Genomic DNA, 19830 nt, shown 5'->3' on the forward strand with positions numbered 1-19830 from the left:
TGAACTTAATCTACAATTTGGACGTCCAACCATGACCCAACCTGGACGTCAATATGACGTTTAACATTTGAACTTTGGACTTGGTAATTTTTTTGGACATCATGTGCACGTCTATGACAGGAGCAGGGAATTTACATGATTAAAAGATGTAATATATATATTTTTATTTACAAATAACATTGCTGTTATCAACATGATACACGTGAATATAAATATTTTTTTATTTTAAACTTAAACTTTGAAATAAAAACATTCTTATGTGTTAACCTGTTGATTTATTGAGAACATGTGGGGTTTTTATTTGTTATGTTACATTTTCCAGTTTTCATTTAACTGGTTCTGATTTAGTGCTCACAATGCATTTGGTCCATTATAGTAGTGATGTGACGTTATGTATCGAGGCTTCGAAGCTTGTGTCGAGTAATTGAGGGGGCGTTTCCGCGATGCGTGTATCGAGGCTTGCTTCATTTATGGGAGGAGCTGAAAATGATGACGTCCGAAGCCTCGCTGCCCGGCTGTACCACGTGACTGGTTCATGAAGTGGTTTGAACTTTGCCGCGAGCTATGACAGCAATATAAACCCTCAGACTTCATTCAAAAATGTGGGTGTTTGATGGAGAGTTGTTAGTGAGAGTTTGGAGACAGTTTGGAGGTTTATGAGAGTGAGGAGAGAAAGTCAGGAGAGAATGGAGCCAGCTAAGAAGAGGAGGATGTCCTCCCCTGTGTGGGAACATTTTGATCTTATTCCTCCCAACAAGGTATGTAAATTTCTACAGAAGATGTATTTTCATAACACTGATGGTGCAATAAAACCTATGTTAAGCTGTCTGTACTTTTGTACAAGGTGAAGTGTTTGCTATGTGCCAGGGAGCTGGGATATAACAACAACACCTCATCCATGCTTAGGCACTACAGAGCTTTGCATGAGAATAAGGGGAACACCGATTGTGGAGCAAGACCAGGTGAGCCATCAAATGCCATGATAATATATCATGCAGTAATGTTACTAAATGATATAACAATATTATACAACTGTTATAAGTTACGTATGTGATATTTATATTTGTGCTTTGTTCTCCTGAGGAAAGACAATAAAGACAATCTCCAATAGATGAAGACCTGGTCAGCATGGTGATTGAGGACTCACAGCCATTTAGCATTGTGGAGGACAAAGGATTTAAAAGATTTGTTAAATCATTAAATCCCAGCTATGTTCTCCCCACTAAAAGGTCATAAAAGCAGTGAAAATTTAGTTTTTACAGAATAAAATGTGAACAGGCAGGACTGAGGCTCAAAGCCTCAGTGTGTAGCTGTCCATACCTCAACGTTACAAAAGCACAACTACTGTCCACACCCCAACCACACCTCACCTCACAGTAAATGATCATTTCCATTTCAAGCATTTCCAAATAATCATTTCCCATACTGCCACTATAAATATACACAGTATACTGCCATCACTACAATATACATGTTTTACACACTCCTTTTGTTGTTGACATTTACAGGCTGTCTGCAAAAGGCCACACTCTTCAAATTCATGCCAGCTATTATTTTTACGTCCAGTAGGTGTCCTGCTAGAGCAAATGAAGCTTCAAGACGCTTTGCGCTGGGGTGAACCAATTGGATGAAAAGCTTCAGTGCTTCATGAAGCTTCATCTGCCCATCACTACATTATAGGTCATGGATTTGCTGTGTGGCAGGCAGCATGTTGGACCAAAAAGCAGGACTCATAAGCAAAAGGGTTAACTAAAAGAGGCAGCTTTACTCTAGTGGCAAATAACTCACTTCAAATACAAAACTTAACTAGAAAAGAGAAAACAAACCAGGAACTGTGACTAGAAAATGGCTGGAAACACAGAGGGTGTAAGACAACAACAGACAGAGGAAAACACAGGGCTTAAATACACCAGGGAGTAACGAGGGAATGGAAAGAAGGAGGGAAGCACAGCCGGGACTAATCTGAAATAAAGAGATAAAGGAAGCAAAGCAGAACACACTGACATAGGACACAGACTGTCAAAGTAAAACAGGAAGTACGAGGCATCCACAAAGACGCAGACTAGACAGAGACGTGGAAACACGACAGACTCTGGAACAGAGACAACAAGAAACACAGAAACAAAAGTACCAAGATGTGGGACACAGGCAAGAGAGAAAAATAAGACTACACATACAACACACGGAGAACAGAATTAAACGTTCATCAAGAACATGGAGGAGGCACAGAAACAGAAGAGACACCTAGAAACCAGGAACTACAAATAATATACAAACAGGAAACCATAATTCAAAGAGTTTAACTTCAACCAAAAACACAAACACGGGGTCACCAGACTCAGTGCCGTGACAATATTAGACTCAGTGGGCTTCTGTCAAACTGTAAAAGAACCCACTTTAATCACACTCTAGATCTTGTGTTAACATATGGCAGAGAAACTGAACACGTAACAGAGTTTCCTGAAAACCCTCTGCTGTCTGATCATTTCCTGATAACATTTACATTTACACAGCAGTGGAGAGTAGACTTTATCACAGTAGATGTCTTTCTGAAAGCGCTGTAACTAAGTTTAAGAATATAATCCACCCACTGTTATCATCTTCAATGCCCTGTACCAACACAGAGCAGAGCAGCTATCTGAACGCTGCTCCAACAGAGGTCGATCATCTTGTTAATAATATTACGTCTTCACTGTGTACGACTGTAGACACTGTAGCATCTCTCAAAAGAAAACCTCAAATCAGAGGAAGGACTTGACTCCTTGCTGTCGCTCAAACGTGCATCTAGATAACTCGCAAGCTGGAGAGGACATGGCTCCTCTGATATAAAAGATCACCAGCCTGGAAAAGTTGTTTTTGCTTTATAAAAACCTCTCTGGTGGAGAGAAATAAAAACTAGTGATATGTGAAGGTTGTTCAGTAGTTGCACAAGCAGAAGAAGAGCTCAGGTTCAATGATTAGCATGATGGAAGTATAAAGTTAACAGCAAGGCTGAGAAATATAAGAAGCAGTAAAACAGCATTTACCTGAAGTGATGAGTGAACAGGTTGCTGCCAGCACTGAAAGAGACAGAAAGAAAGCTCAGTGTCAGACTGTGTGTTTGATATCAAGTTGAATTCACCTCAAAACATGAAACAGAAATGAAAAGCAAACAGGAGAAAGCTGCTGCTTTCATTCACACCTGGATTCTTTGGAAACTCTTTCTAAACAGCAGATTTCAATGACACATTTATTCTCTTCATCTTTCCAACTTTTGTCAATAAACTTATTTGTGTTGACAGTTTGACTTCAACTCTTCAACCCCCCAGGGTGTGGGTGTGCATGACCAACATGACATTGATTATAAAACTCTGAGCATATATGAGAAGATATTTCTAAGCATAAATGACAATCCACTATATAAACCTGACATCAAGCTTCTTTCATCTGTGACAGCCAAAATAAAGCCCATCTTATCAAAGCAGCTTTTTGAGACTGTAATCCTGCCTTTGTTACATCTAGGCTGGATTACTGTAACGCACTTTACTGTGGGGTTAGTGATGCATCCATTAGATGTCTGCAGGTGGTGCAAACTGCTGCAGCGCGTCTTTTAACTGGGACAAAATAATCACATTACACCACTGGCTATGATGTTCACATCCTGGACAGGGAGGAACGCTGGTTTGAGGGCGGAGTCAAGGAGGCCATTTACATCTGTCACCATCTTACATGCTGTGATTGCAGCCATTCCTCAGCTCTCTGTGAATGGGACTCATGGTTATTGATCAGTGGTCATGAGAATTTGCATAATTAAGATTAAGGAACTGACCCCCCAGCCCATTGTTCCTCAGTGGGCTGGTTTCAGTCAGTAGATGCAGACGTGAGCGTGCATGTAAGACAGGCCTCTTCTCTTTCTGAGTTTAAAACTCTTCTTAAGACACATTTATTTGCTCTTGTAAGGGGCTGACTCAATAGGACTTTTTAACATGTTGTATTATTTTATTTAATCATTTCATTTGTTGTTGTTGTTTGTATATGTGCAGCACTTTGTGATCTCTGGTTTTGTGTTAAAGTGCTTTATAAGTAAAGCTGGTAAAGTTGCAAAAAAAGATAAATATATAATTTTACACAAATACGATTAAGCTTATTCTTTTCTTCAGATTTAAACATAACTGCGTTATCAGCATCAGGTGATGAGATCCCAGGATCAGAAGTACTGATTGTCACGGTCCTGGGTCTTATGACCCAGTGTTTTGAGTTTTAGTTCATTTTGATGTTTATAGTATGTTTAAGCTCATTAGGTCTCCTATGTTCATTTGCTTATTAGTTCCCCCTTGTGTTTCCAACCCATGTTAAGTCTCCCCTGCTCTTCATGTGTTTCATGTCTGCGTCTCATTATGTTTCCTATTTTATTTAGAAGAGATCTCGTGTTTTTATATTATGGTTTATGTTTTGAGTCCTTTGTTGTACTGTTTCTTGTTTCCCTAGGTCTGAGTTATGGTTATCATAGGTTTAGCTCTTTGGCTTTGTAATATGGCTTCCCTGTGTTCCATGTTATGTCTACTGTGACGTTTTTGTACCATGTTTCAGGTTCCTATGTTCTGTCTCCCCAGTTGCTGTTAAGTTTACATGTCTAGAGTTCAGTCAGTGTGTTTCCTGTTTTACTTTGAAGGTCCGTGTCTCATGTCAGTGTTTCTAGTTTTGCTTCCCTTGTCTCGTCCAGCCTGATTACTCCCAGCTGTGCTCTCCTTCTGTGTCTCGTTCCCTCGTTATCCCTTTGTGTATTTGAGCTCTGTGTTTCTCTTTGTCAGTGTTGTAGTCTCCCTCATGGCTGTTTCCTTGCGTTTCAGTTTAGTTTTCCACGCCATTCTGCAATAAAGCAGCTTTTTGAGTTTCATTTCGTTGTCGTGAGTTTTGCGTTTGGGTCTTTCTCCTGCCTGTACACAGCTGAAACATGACACTGATGGTGTATTTATGTCACACCTATTTTTCCATCACAGCTGCAGGGAGACAGAAAGCATTTTGAGGTTTATTAAAATGATCAGATGATGATTTGAAGCATGAATGACTCACTTTCAGGTCAACATTTCAGTTCCTTTAAATTTTATTGAATTTATTTTCCTGTTTATTGTGATATGAAATCATATTTATCAACAGAATCCAGCAGTGATGTCATCGAGGCTTGACATCCTGCTGGAAGTGACATCAGCAGTGAGGCTGTGACATCATCATGTCAGACGTGTCAGGACACGAAGGAGCAGTTTGTGTCTCTGACACAAACAAACCCTCTCTTTGAGTTACATCCTTCGTCGTTGACATCATCTCCTGTAAAGAATCAAAACAAAGAAATAAAATCAGAGGTCTGTGCTGTAAATGTTTTCTTCTTCTCTAATGTAAAAAGAACAAACACAGTTCTTATAAAGACCTAAGATCACATGACTTCAGTCAATATAAAAACCAAACACATTTCATCAACAGGCCCACTTTCAGTTTGTACCATTAAAGTTTATCTCCATACAATCTTCTCCTCCTCCTCCTCCAGAGTTGCTCGGTTGTCCATTACCCCAGTTTGTGAAGTCAAACTGGGAACCATCACTCCACTTCCACACAGTTTCCTGGAAGAATAAAGTTCAGTTTGTTCTGATGTACTTTGATGCATCTATGCTGAGAGTGCAGACATGAGACCTCTTACACCACTCGAACACAACGAAGGTTCATTTTGTTTGTGCAGGTAAAAAATGAAAAGAAAAGTCAAGTCAACAGCAACATCTGTCTCCAGGAACAAAGTCCTGATTAATCAGTCTGTCACATGTTGACCTTTGAATCAAACTGATGAATATGAAGAGAAACATATGAAATATCAGAAACAGCTGCAGCTCATCCTCTTTATCTGTGAAACACTTACATTCTCTCTGTCGTTGCCTCCAACCCAAGCTCTCGGATACGACCCTGCTGCTGTGTAAATGAGCTTTCTGATGAAGGTGTACTCAGCTGTGCTGTGGAATGAGGCCAGATTTCCACCGAGTGTCTGACAGGAACTCTGAGGAGGAAGATGAGGTGCACAGAAGATGAAAAGTGTGAGAATGCATTTAAAATCAGTCAAAGACAGAAAGTCTTTATATCATCAGTGATGCAGCGACAGCTGCTGTTATTTCCTGATGTACCTCAGCATCAGTCCAGGTCTTCATGCTGCTTTTAAAGAGGAAACAGCGACCTCCAAACCAAGTCCAACCAGATGGGCAGGAAGGAGCTGCAGCATGATTGTAAAGTTAAAAGGTCGGTGAACAGATTAATGGTTCCTCAAAAGAAAGTAATTTCTCCCCATAAACTTCAGAACAGAAGATGAAGAATTTCATAACAGACATCTGTTTCATTATTTTTCATGTGTTCCTAATAAACTGTCAGTTGAGTACACGCCAAAGCAAAGCAGTCGATCATCTCATGTTAGAAGAAGCTGAGCTTGAACAATGACTTTCATATTAACGGCTGGTTAATTATGTAACTGACTAACTACATCAGTACGACACTGCCTGGGTCTTTCTAAGGCCTCAGGTTTGTACAGCTTGTTGTACTTGTTAGGCGTCCCATCACACTTCTCTGCAGTTCTGATAGTTGGGTAACTTCCCTCCTTTCTGCCTCTAGTTTTCGTCTCCACTGAGGCTTCTGTTCTTGTGTTCATCTGATATTCAAGGATCCCTGTTGCTGTGTAGATCAGCTGGCTGTTTGCAGTGATGGTCACAGAAGGAATTTTATTAGTGTGCGCTCAAATATAGGACTTTGTAGGAATGCTTCAGTGTTTTCACATTTAATTAGCAAATACAAGCACATTTTTGCTTTGCACACCGCAGAGTGAAGGCAAAGGACCAACAAGCGCTCAGCATCTCTGGGAACTCCTTCAAGACTGTTGGAAAACCATTTCAGGAGACGACCTCATGGAGCTCATGGAGACAAGGCCAAGAGTGTGCAAAGCAGAAATCAAAGCAAAGGGTGGCTGTTACCAAGAATCTAAAATATGAAACATATTTTGAGTTATAATTCTACATGTTCATTCATAGTTTTGATCCCTTCAGTGAGAATCTACAATGTAAATAGTCATGAAAATAAAAAAATAAATGAATAAGGTGTGTCCTGACTATGTTGATAAATCTTTCATGCTGAAATGAGCAAATGTAACAAGTTTTACATATTTTTATGTTTTTGTAAAATATATACAAGTATTACAAAAACAAAAAACATTGTTGTTTCTCAAACTGTATTTTGGGAAAGACATTCAAATTCATGTGTATTTTCAATTAAATACGCATACATTTTCTAATTAAATATATTTTTAAATCATCCAAGCAGAAGGCTTGGATGATTTGACATGATATAACCTGTGTCTTTGTGCTTATCTAGTCTCTTTTTTCTGACTACCTAATTTTAATATTGTGTTGATCGGAGCTCCTGTCATTTTCTGTTTTGCATTTAACCTTTTTCTTTTAATTCTGTCTAGGGCTGTGTGATATGACCAAAATCTCATATCCCGATATAAAACATCTATCGTCCGATAACGATATAAATCACATAAATGTAACATTTTCTGTAAATTCTGTGAATCTCGGGCAGCTCGACTTGCCTGAAGTGTTTCCAGCTGGGCGTCGTGTAACTGGAGTCGAGTGTTTTAAGCGATGCATGAAACGATAGATTTTTAGACACAAGTTGTAACGGCGCCGTTTCCTTTGTATTTATTACACGGCGTGCTGCGGGGAGAAGCCTGTTCTAACGTTTGAGTCTAAGGTTCATTTTTTAGCACCTGGCAGCTCTTTTTTAATTCTCATCCGTAAATAATCTGCATCTTTCACGTGATTCAGTTTATTTTGAAAAGTCTCAACAGGATCTTGAGCTTTATTGTGAAAGGTTTATGTGGAACAAGCGGACACACGGTGCTGTTACCGTCGTTGTTGCTAATGACAACGCATAAAAACAGGCGCTTGTCCGTCTGTAGTGTGGTGATATTAAATATAAGAGAAAGAGAGAACTTTAAGAAATGAATATAGCCACTACAGTGACCATCAAACCATGAACAAATATTGCCGTAAACCGTAACCAGGAAACAAACGACAGCGTAAAATGAAACGATCGACGTTTTTACATCTTCATCCGATATATATGGTTATATCGAACAGCCCTAATTCTGTCTGTTTGATTTTTACTTGTATGTGTCTTTAATTTGGTCGGAGGACTTTATAAACTCTCCCTTTTAATGTACTTTTATTGCAAAATGTGTTCATCTCTCAACTTCAGATTGTTATTAAAGAACTGTTACACTGATTTACTGCACCATCCTGTGGTATAAAGCGGTATCTCTGCCTTATCTTCAGTTGGTAAACACAACAGATGTTCTGTTCTCCACATTCTGTCGATGTTCAGGAAACATCAGCGAATAAAACAGAGACATTTTTTATTTACGATGTCATTTTCATTAGCTTACTTGATAAGCTTATGAAAAAAAATTCAAATTCAAAATTTATTTGTATGGCACATTTAAGAACAACAGAGTTGACCAAAGTGCTTCACAATCAGTTAAAAACAAGAAAAAACTGTAGAGAAACAAATACACACACATATGTGTGTGTGTGTGTGTGTGTGTGTGTGTGTGTGTGTGTGTGTGTGTGTGTGTGTGTGTGTGTGTATATATTCTTATATTTTGATTTGATCTGTATTATGGTTTTACTGGAAAGCACTTTGGTCTTTAAATGTGGTATACAAATAAATTTGATATGTTATGATATGAATTGTTGACAATGTAACAATGAAAGACTATTCGCCTCACAAATATAAACCTTACATCACTCTAATTCATTGCTCACCAGTCTAAACGAAACATTCTTCGAGATTCTGGTTTGACTTTCAGAGCTCTTAGTGGACGATCAGTGAGCCTTTACAGCCATCAGCAGGTCCCTGAGGTCATGTGATCAAGAGCTACTTATTGAACATGACAGGAGGTTGAAAACTAAAGGAGACCGAGTTTTGACCACAGTGGTTCCCAGACTCTGAAACTCTCTCCCTCTGAGCCTGAGATCTCAGTCGTGTCTTTCAAGAACCAATAAAAACTCAGTATTTAGGCATGTGTTTGGATAACTCTTTTTTATGCTCTGTTATTTTTTGGTGAAGCACTTTTTGATCTCTGTCTTGAAAGGTGTTTTATAAATAAACTTTTACTTACTTACTAAAGACGTTAGTAACAACAACTGAACAAAGTTTAAGCCACATGAATAATAAAATGTGGGATGAAGCTCAGTTCACATGAATTAGCCAATCCATGGTGCCCAGTCTTCCAAAAGTCCATACAGAGTCAGGCCTGTCATGTGTGAGAGCCTGGACCCTCTTCACTTTGTGTATAGAGGTTTTCCATGTGACATCATCACAGGGAGTCATATGATTGTTGAGATTTTCTCTGTTTTGTTTCTATTATTCTAAGGTCTCTACTTTTTTTATACAAAGCAACTTGAGGCAATCTGTTATTTGGATTTGGTGCTGTATAAATAAAACTGAATTGCAGCACTTTTAAAACTCAGAGGACTTTTCACACATCAAAGGAAAAACATCAGCTGGTGCAGTATTTTTTAAAGCAGGTCTAACACTGCAGCATTTAGGAGAAAACAGACTAATAGATTTTTACATTTTGTTTTGGAGTATCTATATATTGTGATCAGCATCACTGATTTCTTCATTAAATTACATTTTTCCATAATTAAGTTCTATAAAAATCACAGGATTCTGTTTTTTAAGACTTTCATAAACATCATTTCAATTTGTTCACTCAGGATCTGTAAAAATAAGCTGACAAGATATTCATGTCAGATTATTGAGTCTTTTTCAGCAATGACCTTTTTATGAGCACAGGAATGAATGCAGTCTAAAGGTTTCAGGTTCTTACCCTGACAAGTGTAAAACACCTCCAGGTACTTGTAGGTGCCAACACAGGGGTCTCCAAACCCTGCGTTTGATGCTCCAACAGTACAGTTGTTCTGCCTGTTACACCTGTGAATGCAGGTCAAAGGTGAGTCAGCAGAGGACTGAAGTACGTCGTGTCATCTGAGAGAAGATGGAAAGAGAGTCAGCATCTCTACCTGTTAGTTACATATTCTGCACTACTGGGACTCGAACAGTGAACATTTTGGAGCTGAGAGTCAGGACGTCCATGAGAGCATGTGGTGTTGTCACGGCGACCATAATTCACCCAGGAGACGACTATAACCTGTCCTTCACCTGAGGAAGAGTTCATGAACTGTAACCATGTTTGTAGTTCTATCAAATGAATCCACTAAAGTTACAATAAATGAGAAAAATAAATCTGACCACACTGAAGGTTCGCCTGAGATTTTTCACATGTTACACTGTGGACTGACAAAGAAACGCATCACATTAAAAAATGTAATGATTCATGTACAGATGTGACTGATTGTTAGCTGATAATCACACATGTAACAGACTCTCTGGGACGCAGGTGTAGGTGGTGTCCAGGTAGGTGCAGACGCCGGGATCAGAAGCACTGATGATGTTCATATTTATGTCACACACTTTTCTTCCATCACAGCTGCAGGGACACAGAAAGCAGCTCGTTTTCAGCTTTGTTAAAGTGTTTCAGAGCTGCTGCTGTTTTTATTCAAACAGTCATTTGTTATTGAAGATCTTAAACTACCTGTTCTTGATGTGCTGAGTGCCAGTCTGAGAGCAGGTTTGTGTATCTGCACATCTGTACACAGCTGACTGCACAGTGATCACTCCCCTCTCTGTTATACACACACAGTATCAGAGAAAAGGAGAAACGACATGTAGTAAAGCAGGTTTGATGCACTTTGTGTTTTAGACCCAGCAGCTGCAGTCACATCCATAAATGTTAGTCCGACCTCTGTACACCACCACCGTGGATTTTACATCAAACCTTCTCTGATTGGTTGATTTATTTGTCATGTTAAGAGTTCCAGTGAACATCCAAGTACAAACTAAGATGTTTTATGTGCTAAAGTTTGAATGAACTGAGGGAACAGTGTCATGGTCCGGGTGAGTACAGCTGTTTTGCCTCTGAGCTGCTGTCTCCACCTTGGGGTGGAGTTACTGTACAGTGGCGTGTCTCCTCAGCTGTGAGCGACTGAGCTGTCAACATTTATGGACCAGCGCTCACTTCACTCTTCGCCACAAGTTCTGCTTCACCTAGTCAGTGTTGTTTCAGACAATTAACAGGTGATTGTGCAGACTGAGACTCACTGTGTTTTGCCCATAGCTCACTATCTGGGCCCACGTCCTCATGTTAGGTTTGACAGCGTTTAGTATTGAAAGTTGAATGCTTGGACATTAATTGAGCTGCGGTTTGGGGAAGGCCTGGAAGGGGACTGGCGACGGCTCCCGGGCCGGGCAGATCCCCATGCACTAAATAGGAGTGAATCTGCCCCTCACCCGGACCTAGTACTCCCTTTGTGTCCGCCCTCCGCCCGGCAAAATTCGGTGATGTTTTCCTGGACACTTTCCCCCAGGCCTAGGCACTAAATCCACTCTCCTCCCGTTACAGCGCACTGAGACTCCCGGTGCATTTCCAGCGTCTCCCCTCTGTGCTCTCGAACAGAGTGTTTTTGTTTCCATGAAGATTTCAATTACTCTGATTCATAGTAGCAGTCAAGCCCTTGTTCCATGTTAGGTTTATATGCTTAGAAGACAACGTTAGTTCATAGTACGTTGCAAATCATATCTTGACGTTTTTGCTTTTGAGAATAAATCCTTGTTCATGTTTTCGTGGTGTTACATGGAGTTCTGCATCTGAACCCTCCAGTCAGCTCGGCCGTGACAAACAGGCCTCACCTGGCCATGAAACTGCTGTCAGTCAACTATCTGATTCCTGCTGAGCAAAAGGAGCGACTGTGTATAACAGAGGCAGCAACACGTGCCCACGGGCCGTGAGAGTCGCCCACAGGGCATGCTCTGAAAATACTGCAGGTTACCATGGAAATAAAAACTGAATTTAAATGTGTGGCTGTACTTTTTTAACCAGTAACATCTGGATTACTAGAGATTTGAATGGTAAAACTGATTTTCTGTGTATGCACTCAGACCTGTCTGAGGTCAAAGTTCAGCATCATGAAGATAAACTGCCATTTTTCTCCACTGAGATAAGAAAGCAGGCGCAGCCCGAAGGAGGATCTAGATGCAGTTTTTACCCCGACAGAAAAACATGGCAGAAAAATGTTCTGTTTTCACAGTGAGTGGGAGGCAGAGCTCTTTGCTACAACGGCTAAAGAAATGTGAGCGTGTCTCACTTGTGGGACGACTGTGGCGACGAGAAAGTGACACAGTGGAGACACACTTCAGTGCATGTCACACAAGCCTCCGTGCTAACTACCCACCTGACACACAAGCAGAAAAAGTCTGTGAGGCAGCTTTGAGCAAACGTGAGTTTTTTGAGGGGCAAGAAAACCAACCATGGAGCTGTTATTGAACAATCTGTAACCTCAACATATCAAAAACCAAGGAACCAACTGTGGACTTCAGAAAAGCTCCCAACATGTCTGATGCCACAAACATTAAGGTGGAATATGTGCAACCCTATAAATATCTCGAGACGATTGTTGATTCAAGACTGTCTCCGTGTTTGTTTTACTTAAGGAAGCTGCCTTAGACTGTTTCTCTAACAGCATTAGAGAAACAGCTTTGTCCAGGCTGCTGCTGTTTATTGACTAATCTGTAGCAACTTGCACACGTTTATCTCTTTTTAGGTATTAATGTTTTAAACACTTTATTATTTAGTAAATGTAATTTTATTAACTCTCAGCTGGCCTGGTAACGCTTTGGTGTCCCCCAGACAAGCTAAAGGAGCTGGCTGGGGAGGAGGAGGTCTGGGCTTCTCTGCTTAGGCTGCTGGTTTTTGGAGACTATTTTCCATCTTACCACAGCTCAGGCGTTGAACACTGAGGCTGCTAAAGGTGATCACTCTTCCTCTGGATATGGCCGTCACAGCAGGAGGAACGGGAAGTTGTGCTCTGATAAAGCCTGAAATCAAAATATTAAAAAACGTAATATGAGGGTAAAGCAATGGAGGGAAATGTAAAAGTAACACAGAGAAGGCCGGCCGTCTTTTTTTCTCAAAAGGTTTGATGATGTAGTGAAAAGGCTATTTGGTTAGCTAACGTAGCTGTTTAACTGCTAACAGGCAGGAACACGCTGTGTGCATTTTTTTTAAGTGATTAAAGTCAGTAAAAGATTACAGAAACACAGAAACTGCATTGAGCTGTAAGTTTATTCAAATATGGTCTCTAAGCAGATTCTTACTCTGGATGGCATTACCTCGGCCTCCAGTAACGCTGTGAGGAACCTTGGAGTCATTTTTGACCAGGACACGTCCTTCAACGCACATATTGTTAGGATGCCTGGGTCGTTGACCCGGGGTTTTTGAGTTTATTATATTATTTAGAATTTCTAGTCTTTGGTTTCTTTGAGTTCTGTCTTATGGTTTATGTCTGTCTTCTCTAGTTGCTCTGTCTCCCCTGTCAGCTGTATCCCCTTGTCTAGTTGGCGTCTCTGTGTATCCTTAGATGCTATATCCCCGTGTCCAGTGTGTCTGCCCTGGTCCCACGTCTCTGTTCCCTCTGTTGCAGTGCCTGCGAGTCTGTGTCTTTAGTTCAGACTGTGTCATGTTTCCTGTTTTATTTTGAAGGTCCTTGTCTGAGGTTAATGTATCTGGTTTCGCTTCCCCTGGTCTCGTTAGGCCTGATTTGCCCCAGCTGTGTTTCCCTCCTGTTACCCATTCCCTGATTGCTCCCTCTGTGTATTTAAGCCTTGTGTTTCTCTGTCTGTGTCGTGATCTACTGTTTTTCTAGCTGTGTGTTCTGTCAGTCCTCTGGTGTAAGTTTATTTTGATTTTTCCCCCCGTTATGTTATATTTGAGTTTAACATTAAAGCTGTTTTGAGTTCACATCTGTCTCCGGAGTCTGCACCTTGGGTCCTATTCCTGTCTGCACACAGCCGCTCATAACACATATTAAACAAATATGTAAGACTGCGTTCTTCCATTTGTGCAACATCTCTAAAGTTAGAAATATCCTGTCTCAGAGTGACGCTGAAAAACTAGTTCATGCATTTATTACTTCCAGGCTGGACGACTGTAATTCATTATTATCAGGAAGTCCTAAAAACTCCCTGAAAAGCCTTCAGCTGATCCAAAATGCTGCAGCAAGAGTCCTGACAGGGACTAGAAAGAGAGAGCAGATTTCTCCTGTTTTGGCTTCCTGTTAAATCCAGAATTCAAAATCCTGCTCCTCACATACAAGGTCTTAAATAATCAGGCCCCATCTGATCTTAATGACCTTGTAGTACCATATCACCCTATTAGAGCACTTGGCTCTCGCTCTGCAGGCCTACTTGTTGTTCCTAGAGTATTTAAAAGTAGAATGGGAGGCAGAGCCTTCAGTTTTCAGGCCCCTCTTCTGTGGAACCAGCTTCCAGTTTGGATTCAGGAGACAGACACTATCTCTACTTTCAAGATCAGGCTTCAAACTTTCCTTTTTGCTAAAGCACATTCACTAAACATTGAACGTTGGATAGATGTTAAGATCTTCTCAATATTTGGTCTGCCGGTCCATCATCTGAACTTAATCTACAATTTGGACGTCCAACCATGACCCAACCTGGACGTCAATATGACGTTTAACATTTGAACTTTGGACTTGGTAATTTTTTTGGACATCATGTGCACGTCTATGACAGGAGCAGGGAATTTACATGATTAAAAGATGTAATATATATATTTTTATTTACAAATAACATTGCTGTTATCAACATGATACACGTGAATATAAATATTTTTTTATTTTAAACTTAAACTTTGAAATAAAAACATTCTTATGTGTTAACCTGTTGATTTATTGAGAACATGTGGGGTTTTTATTTGTTATGTTACATTTTCCAGTTTTCATTTAACTGGTTCTGATTTAGTGCTCACAATGCATTTGGTCCATTATAGTAGTGATGTGACGTTATGTATCGAGGCTTCGAAGCGTGTGTCGAGTAATGGAGGGGGCGTTTCCGCGATGCGCGTATCGAGGCTTGCTTCATTTATGGGAGGAGCTGAAAATGATGACGTCCGAAGCCTCGCTGCCCGGCTGTACCACGTGACTGGTTCATGAAGTGGTTTGAACTTTGCCGCGAGCTATGACAGATATAAACCCTCAGACTTCATTCAAAATGTGGGTGTTTGATGGAGAGTTGTTAGTGAGAGTTTGGAGACAGTTTGGAGGTTTATGAGAGTGAGGAGAGAAAGTCAGGAGAGAATGGAGCCAGCTAAGAAGAGGAGGATGTCCTCCCCTGTGTGGGAACATTTTGATCTTATTCCTCCCAACAAGGTATGTAAATTTCTACAGAAGATGTATTTTCATAACACTGATGGTGCAATAAAACCTATGTTAAGCTGTCTGTACTTTTGTACAAGGTGAAGTGTTTGCTATGTGCCAGGGAGCTGGGATATAACAACAACACCTCATCCATGCTTAGGCACTACAGAGCTTTGCATGAGAGTAAGAGGAACACCGATTGTGGAGCAAGACCAGGTGAGCCATCAAATGCCATGATAATATAGCATGCAGTAATGTTACTAAATGATATAACAATATTATACAACTGTAATAAGTTACGTGTGTGATATTTATATTTGTGCTTTGTTCTCCTGAGGAAAGACAATAAAGACAATCTCCAATAGATGAAGACCTGGTCAGCATGGTGATTGAGGACTCCCAGCCATTTAGCATTGTGGAGGACAAAGGATTCAAAAGATTTGTTAAATCATTAAATCCTAGCTATGTTCTCCCCACTAAAAAGGTCATAAAAGCAGTGAAAATTTAGTTTTTACAGAATAAAATGTGAACAGGCAGGACTGAGGCTCAAAGCCTCAGTGTGTAGCTGTCCATACCTCAACGTTACAAAAGCACAACCACTGTCCACACCCCAACCACACCTCACCTCACAGTAAATGATCATTTCCATTTCAAGCATTTCCAAATAATCATTTCCCATACTGCCAGTATAAATATACACAGTATACTGCCATCACTACAATATACATGTTTTACACACTCCTTTTGTTGTTGACATTTACAGGCTGTGTGCAAAAGGCCACACTCTTCAAATTCATGCCAGCTATTATTTTTACGTCCAGTAGGTGTCCTGCTAGAGCAAATGAAGCTTCAAGAAGCTTTGCGCTGGGGTGAACCAATTGGATGAAAAGCTTCAGTGCTTCATGAGGCTTCATCTGCCCATCACTACATTATAGGTCATGGATTTGCTGTGTGGCAGGCAGCATGTTGGACCAAAAAGCAGGACTCATAAGCAAAAGGGTTAACTAAAAGAGGCAGCTTTACTCACTTCAAATACAAACCTTAACTAGAAAAGAGAAAACAAACCAGGAACTGTGACTAGAAAATGGCTGGAAACACAGAGGGTGTAAGACAACAACAGACAGAGGAAAACACAGGGCTTAAATACACCAGGGAGTAACGAGGGAATGGAAAGAAGGAGGGAAGCACAGCCGGGACTAATCTGAAATAAAGAGATAAAGGAAGCAAAGCAGAACACACTGACATAGGACACAGACTGTCAAAGTAAAACAGGAAGTACGAGGCATCCACAAAGACGCAGACTAGACAGAGACGTGGAAACACGACAGACTCTGGAACAGAGACAACAAGAAACACAGAAACAAAAGTACCAAGATGTGGGACACAGGCAAGAGAGAAAAATAAGACTACACATACAACACACGGAGAACAGAATTAAACGTTCATCAAGAACATGGAGGAGGCACAGAAACAGAACAGACACCTAGAAACCAGGAACTACAAATAATATACAAACAGGAAACCATAATTCAAAGAGTTTAACTTCAACCAAAAACACAAACACGGGGTCACCAGACTCAGTGCCGTGACAATATTAGACTCAGTGGGCTTCTGTCAAACTGTAAAAGAACCCACTTTAATCACACTCTAGATCTTGTGTTAACATATGGCAAAGAAACTGAACACGTAACAGAGTTTCCTGAAAACCCTCTGCTGTCTGATCATTTCCTGATAACATTTACATTTACACAGCAGTGGAGAGTAGACTTTATCACAGTAGATGTCTTTCTGAAAGCGCTGTAACTAAGTTTAAGAATATAATCCACCCACTGTTATCATCTTCAATGCCCTGTACCAACACAGAGCAGAGCAGCAATCTGAACGCTGCTCCAACAGAGGTCGATCATCTTGTTAATAATATTACGTCTTCACTGTGTACGACTGTAGACACTGTAGCATCTCTCAAAAGAAAACCTCAAATCAGAGGAAGGACTTGACTCCTTGCTGTCGCTCAAACGTGCATCTAGATAACTCGCAAGCTGGAGAGGACATGGCTCCTCTGATATAAAAGATCACCAGCCTGGAAAAGTTGTTTTTGCTTTATAAAAACCTCTCTGGTGGAGAGAAATAAAAACTAGTGATATGTGAAGGTTGTTCAGTAGTTGCACAAGCAGAAGAAGAGCTCAGGTTCAATGATTAGCATGATGGAAGTATAAAGTTAACAGCAAGGCTGAGAAATATAAGAAGCAGTAAAACAGCATTTACCTGAAGTGATGAGTGAACAGGTTGCTGCCAGCACTGAAAGAGACAGAAAGAAAGCTCAGTGTCAGACTGTGTGTCTGATATCAAGTTGAATTCACCTCAAAACATGAAACAGAAATGAAAAGCAAACAGGAGAAAGCTGCTGCTTTCATTCACACCTGGATTCTTTGGAAACTCTTTCTAAACAGCAGATTTCAATGACACATTTATTCTCTTCATCTTTCCAACTTTTGTCAATAAACTTATTTGTGTTGACAGTTTGACTTCAACTCTTCAAAGTAAATGATCAGCCATGAATTGCTCTCAGGACTCTGTGAAGCCTAACTGTCCTGCTGAGGTGATGCAAACATGTATTTAGGATGTTAGATGAACTGATCCAATAAAGCAGAAAGAAAAGCATGTCACAGTACAGCACAGTGGAAAGCTAGAAAAGGATTAGACTGAACATGTGCAGCTGATTTCATGTATAAATAAAGGATTATCAGTGTGTTGTACTCACACAGTGTGCTGCTGAGTCCGGAGCAGAGCATCATGTTAGGAGATCTGGATTACAGTGAAGAGCTGATGGAGGATCAAACACAGAGCTGCTGGATTCACTCTGTTTCAGTAACACCTGTGATGTACATGCAAAGCACAGCCAATGGAAAAGCAGGATCTGTTCCTTCTCAGCTGCAGCAGGAAATAAAACTACTTTACATTAAAAGTTATATAAGCCTGGATCAGCTGACCCAGTGACAGCTGGGAGGGGCTCGGATCATCATTTTAAACACGATTAATGGTAGATTACATTTATTTTAACATTTAATACAAATGATTGTGTTAACATGATGTAAATGATTGCAAACATGTTGTTCCAAAGTTTAGGAGCTACAGTTTGAAAATGTGATCACGTCTGGATTTAAATGAAGAGCACAGAACAGTTCAAAGAGCCTGATCAGCTCAGAGAGAAAGTGACACTCCCCTGTTCGTCAACAGCGTCCTAAAGAGGGAACAAAGAGGACGGAGACCAAGTGGACGACACAGACACACATGCAGCAACAGCTGTGGGTGTTCAACACACCAGTGTTTACAGTGGTTTAAATGGGGTGGTACAGCAGGTATTTATGACGGCTATTTAATGATTCACTGGATGTTACTATAAAACACACAGGTCCATGATATGAATGTAACAGACAGGCAGGAGCACAGCTGAGAACACATTTGACTGGAAAATATTCTGCTTTGCATGAAACATCTCCACACGTCTCTCTGTTCAGAGACCACAGAGGAAGTGGATTCATGGGAAAACACCAGAAACTAAAAATGAGCTTCAAAAACATTCAGAGTATTTAGAAAGAAGTCTTTCTACTGACTGCTGAATTAGTTCCTGATAAACACAACATGTCATTGTGCAGCAGCGACAGCATCATGCAAAAGGTTTGGAGCACAGACAGAACAGGACCTTCATAAACACCCAAATCATCATCCAGGAAACCTGAAACTGAAAAAGCCATCACACCTGTGTTTGAGTGTTGTTCAAGCTCACCATGAAGGACTCTAATATGTCTTCTGAAAACAGATTTGATAAACAGTTTTTCAACATCTGAGATGTAAATGGATTTCTGAAAGAGTGGCCTTTCTGGGACAAATGTCTTGACCCCAACCATGTAACTGTTCAGTTTTATTTATAGCGCTCCATGACACCTCGAGGTGCTTTACACTGTGAAGTAAAGAACCTACAATAATACAGAGAAACCCCAACAATCAGACGACCCCCTAAGAACAAGCACTTGGTGACAGTGGGAAGGAAGAACTCCCTTTAAATAGGAAGAACTCTCCAGGCTCAGGGAGGGGCAGACATAACGACCTGTTGATGCCGAGGGGAGGAACACAGGACAAGGACACGTGTGGAGCCAGAGATGAATAATCACAACTAATAATTAAGTGCAGAGAGGCGTATAAACACAGTGAGTGAAGAAGCTGGCAGCAGCCCAACTATACTGTATATGCGATCACTTCTCTTCTCTTTGCACTGCTCCTGTTTCCATGTTGTTAGAATGAGCTTACCTGAAGTGCTTTATTACTGTGCCTTATATTAATCTCATATTACTCAAACCTGCCATATAATCATGTGGCGTAGTGTTCCATGGACACAGCGCTGAATAGACTCTCGCCCATGTTTGCCTGTAGAGCAGTAGATAAGAGGGAACCATCTTGTAGTGGAAACTTACTGAAGTGCTGTTGTTGAGAC

At 40.5% G+C, this 19830-nt stretch overlaps 2 protein-coding genes across 2 annotated transcripts in view; both read right to left on the reverse strand.

Moving 5' to 3' along the window:
- The window catches only part of LOC146551341 (uncharacterized), a 29598-nt gene extending 11351 nt beyond the window's left edge, over positions 1 to 18247 (reverse strand). Inside the window, exons 1-9 of the mRNA XM_085260579.1 lie at positions 18100 to 18247; positions 17604 to 17636; positions 12901 to 13002; positions 10664 to 10754; positions 10455 to 10558; positions 10321 to 10365; positions 10092 to 10230; positions 9899 to 10002; positions 3027 to 3059 (exon numbers count right to left, since the gene is read on the reverse strand). Coding sequence (XP_085116705.1) covers positions 3027 to 3059; positions 9899 to 10002; positions 10092 to 10230; positions 10321 to 10365; positions 10455 to 10558; positions 10664 to 10754; positions 12901 to 13002; positions 17604 to 17636; positions 18100 to 18133 — 685 coding nt within the window. The 5' untranslated portion in view covers positions 18134 to 18247. The remainder of the gene's footprint in view (positions 1 to 3026; positions 3060 to 9898; positions 10003 to 10091; positions 10231 to 10320; positions 10366 to 10454; positions 10559 to 10663; positions 10755 to 12900; positions 13003 to 17603; positions 17637 to 18099) is intronic.
- LOC146551342 (galactose-specific lectin nattectin-like) lies at positions 5066 to 9654 on the reverse strand. Its single transcript, XM_085260604.1, has 5 exons — positions 8829 to 9654; positions 6144 to 6229; positions 5885 to 6019; positions 5477 to 5594; positions 5066 to 5304 (listed from the first exon to the last, which is right to left on the reverse strand). Exons 2-5 carry the CDS (start codon positions 6165 to 6167, stop codon positions 5222 to 5224), a joined length of 360 nt encoding a protein of 119 aa, XP_085116730.1. The 5' UTR covers positions 6168 to 6229; positions 8829 to 9654; the 3' UTR covers positions 5066 to 5221.
- Positions 18248 to 19830: the final 1583 nt, after the last annotated feature.

This window comes from Mchenga conophoros, linkage group LG20 (assembly GCF_057382185.1).
Source record: "Mchenga conophoros isolate Kocher_MC1m ecotype Shallow Benthic linkage group LG20, M_conophoros_male_GT1.1, whole genome shotgun sequence".
In the NCBI taxonomy this organism is placed as follows: Eukaryota; Metazoa; Chordata; class Actinopteri; order Cichliformes; family Cichlidae; genus Mchenga; species Mchenga conophoros.

What these genes read in the sequence shown, in the direction of transcription:
- LOC146551342 (XM_085260604.1), bottom strand. Translation starts at nt 6,167, where the DNA reads ATGAAGACCTGGACTGATGCTGAG. An exon ending in GAGGCAACGACAGAGAGAAT is followed by an intron (nt 5,595 to 5,884) that starts GTAAGTGTTTCA and finishes TTATTCTTCCAG; the next exon opens with GAAACTGTGTGGAAGTGGAG. An exon ending in TATGGAGATAAACTTTAATG is followed by an intron (nt 5,305 to 5,476) that starts GTACAAACTGAA and finishes GATTCTTTACAG; the next exon opens with GAGATGATGTCAACGACGAA.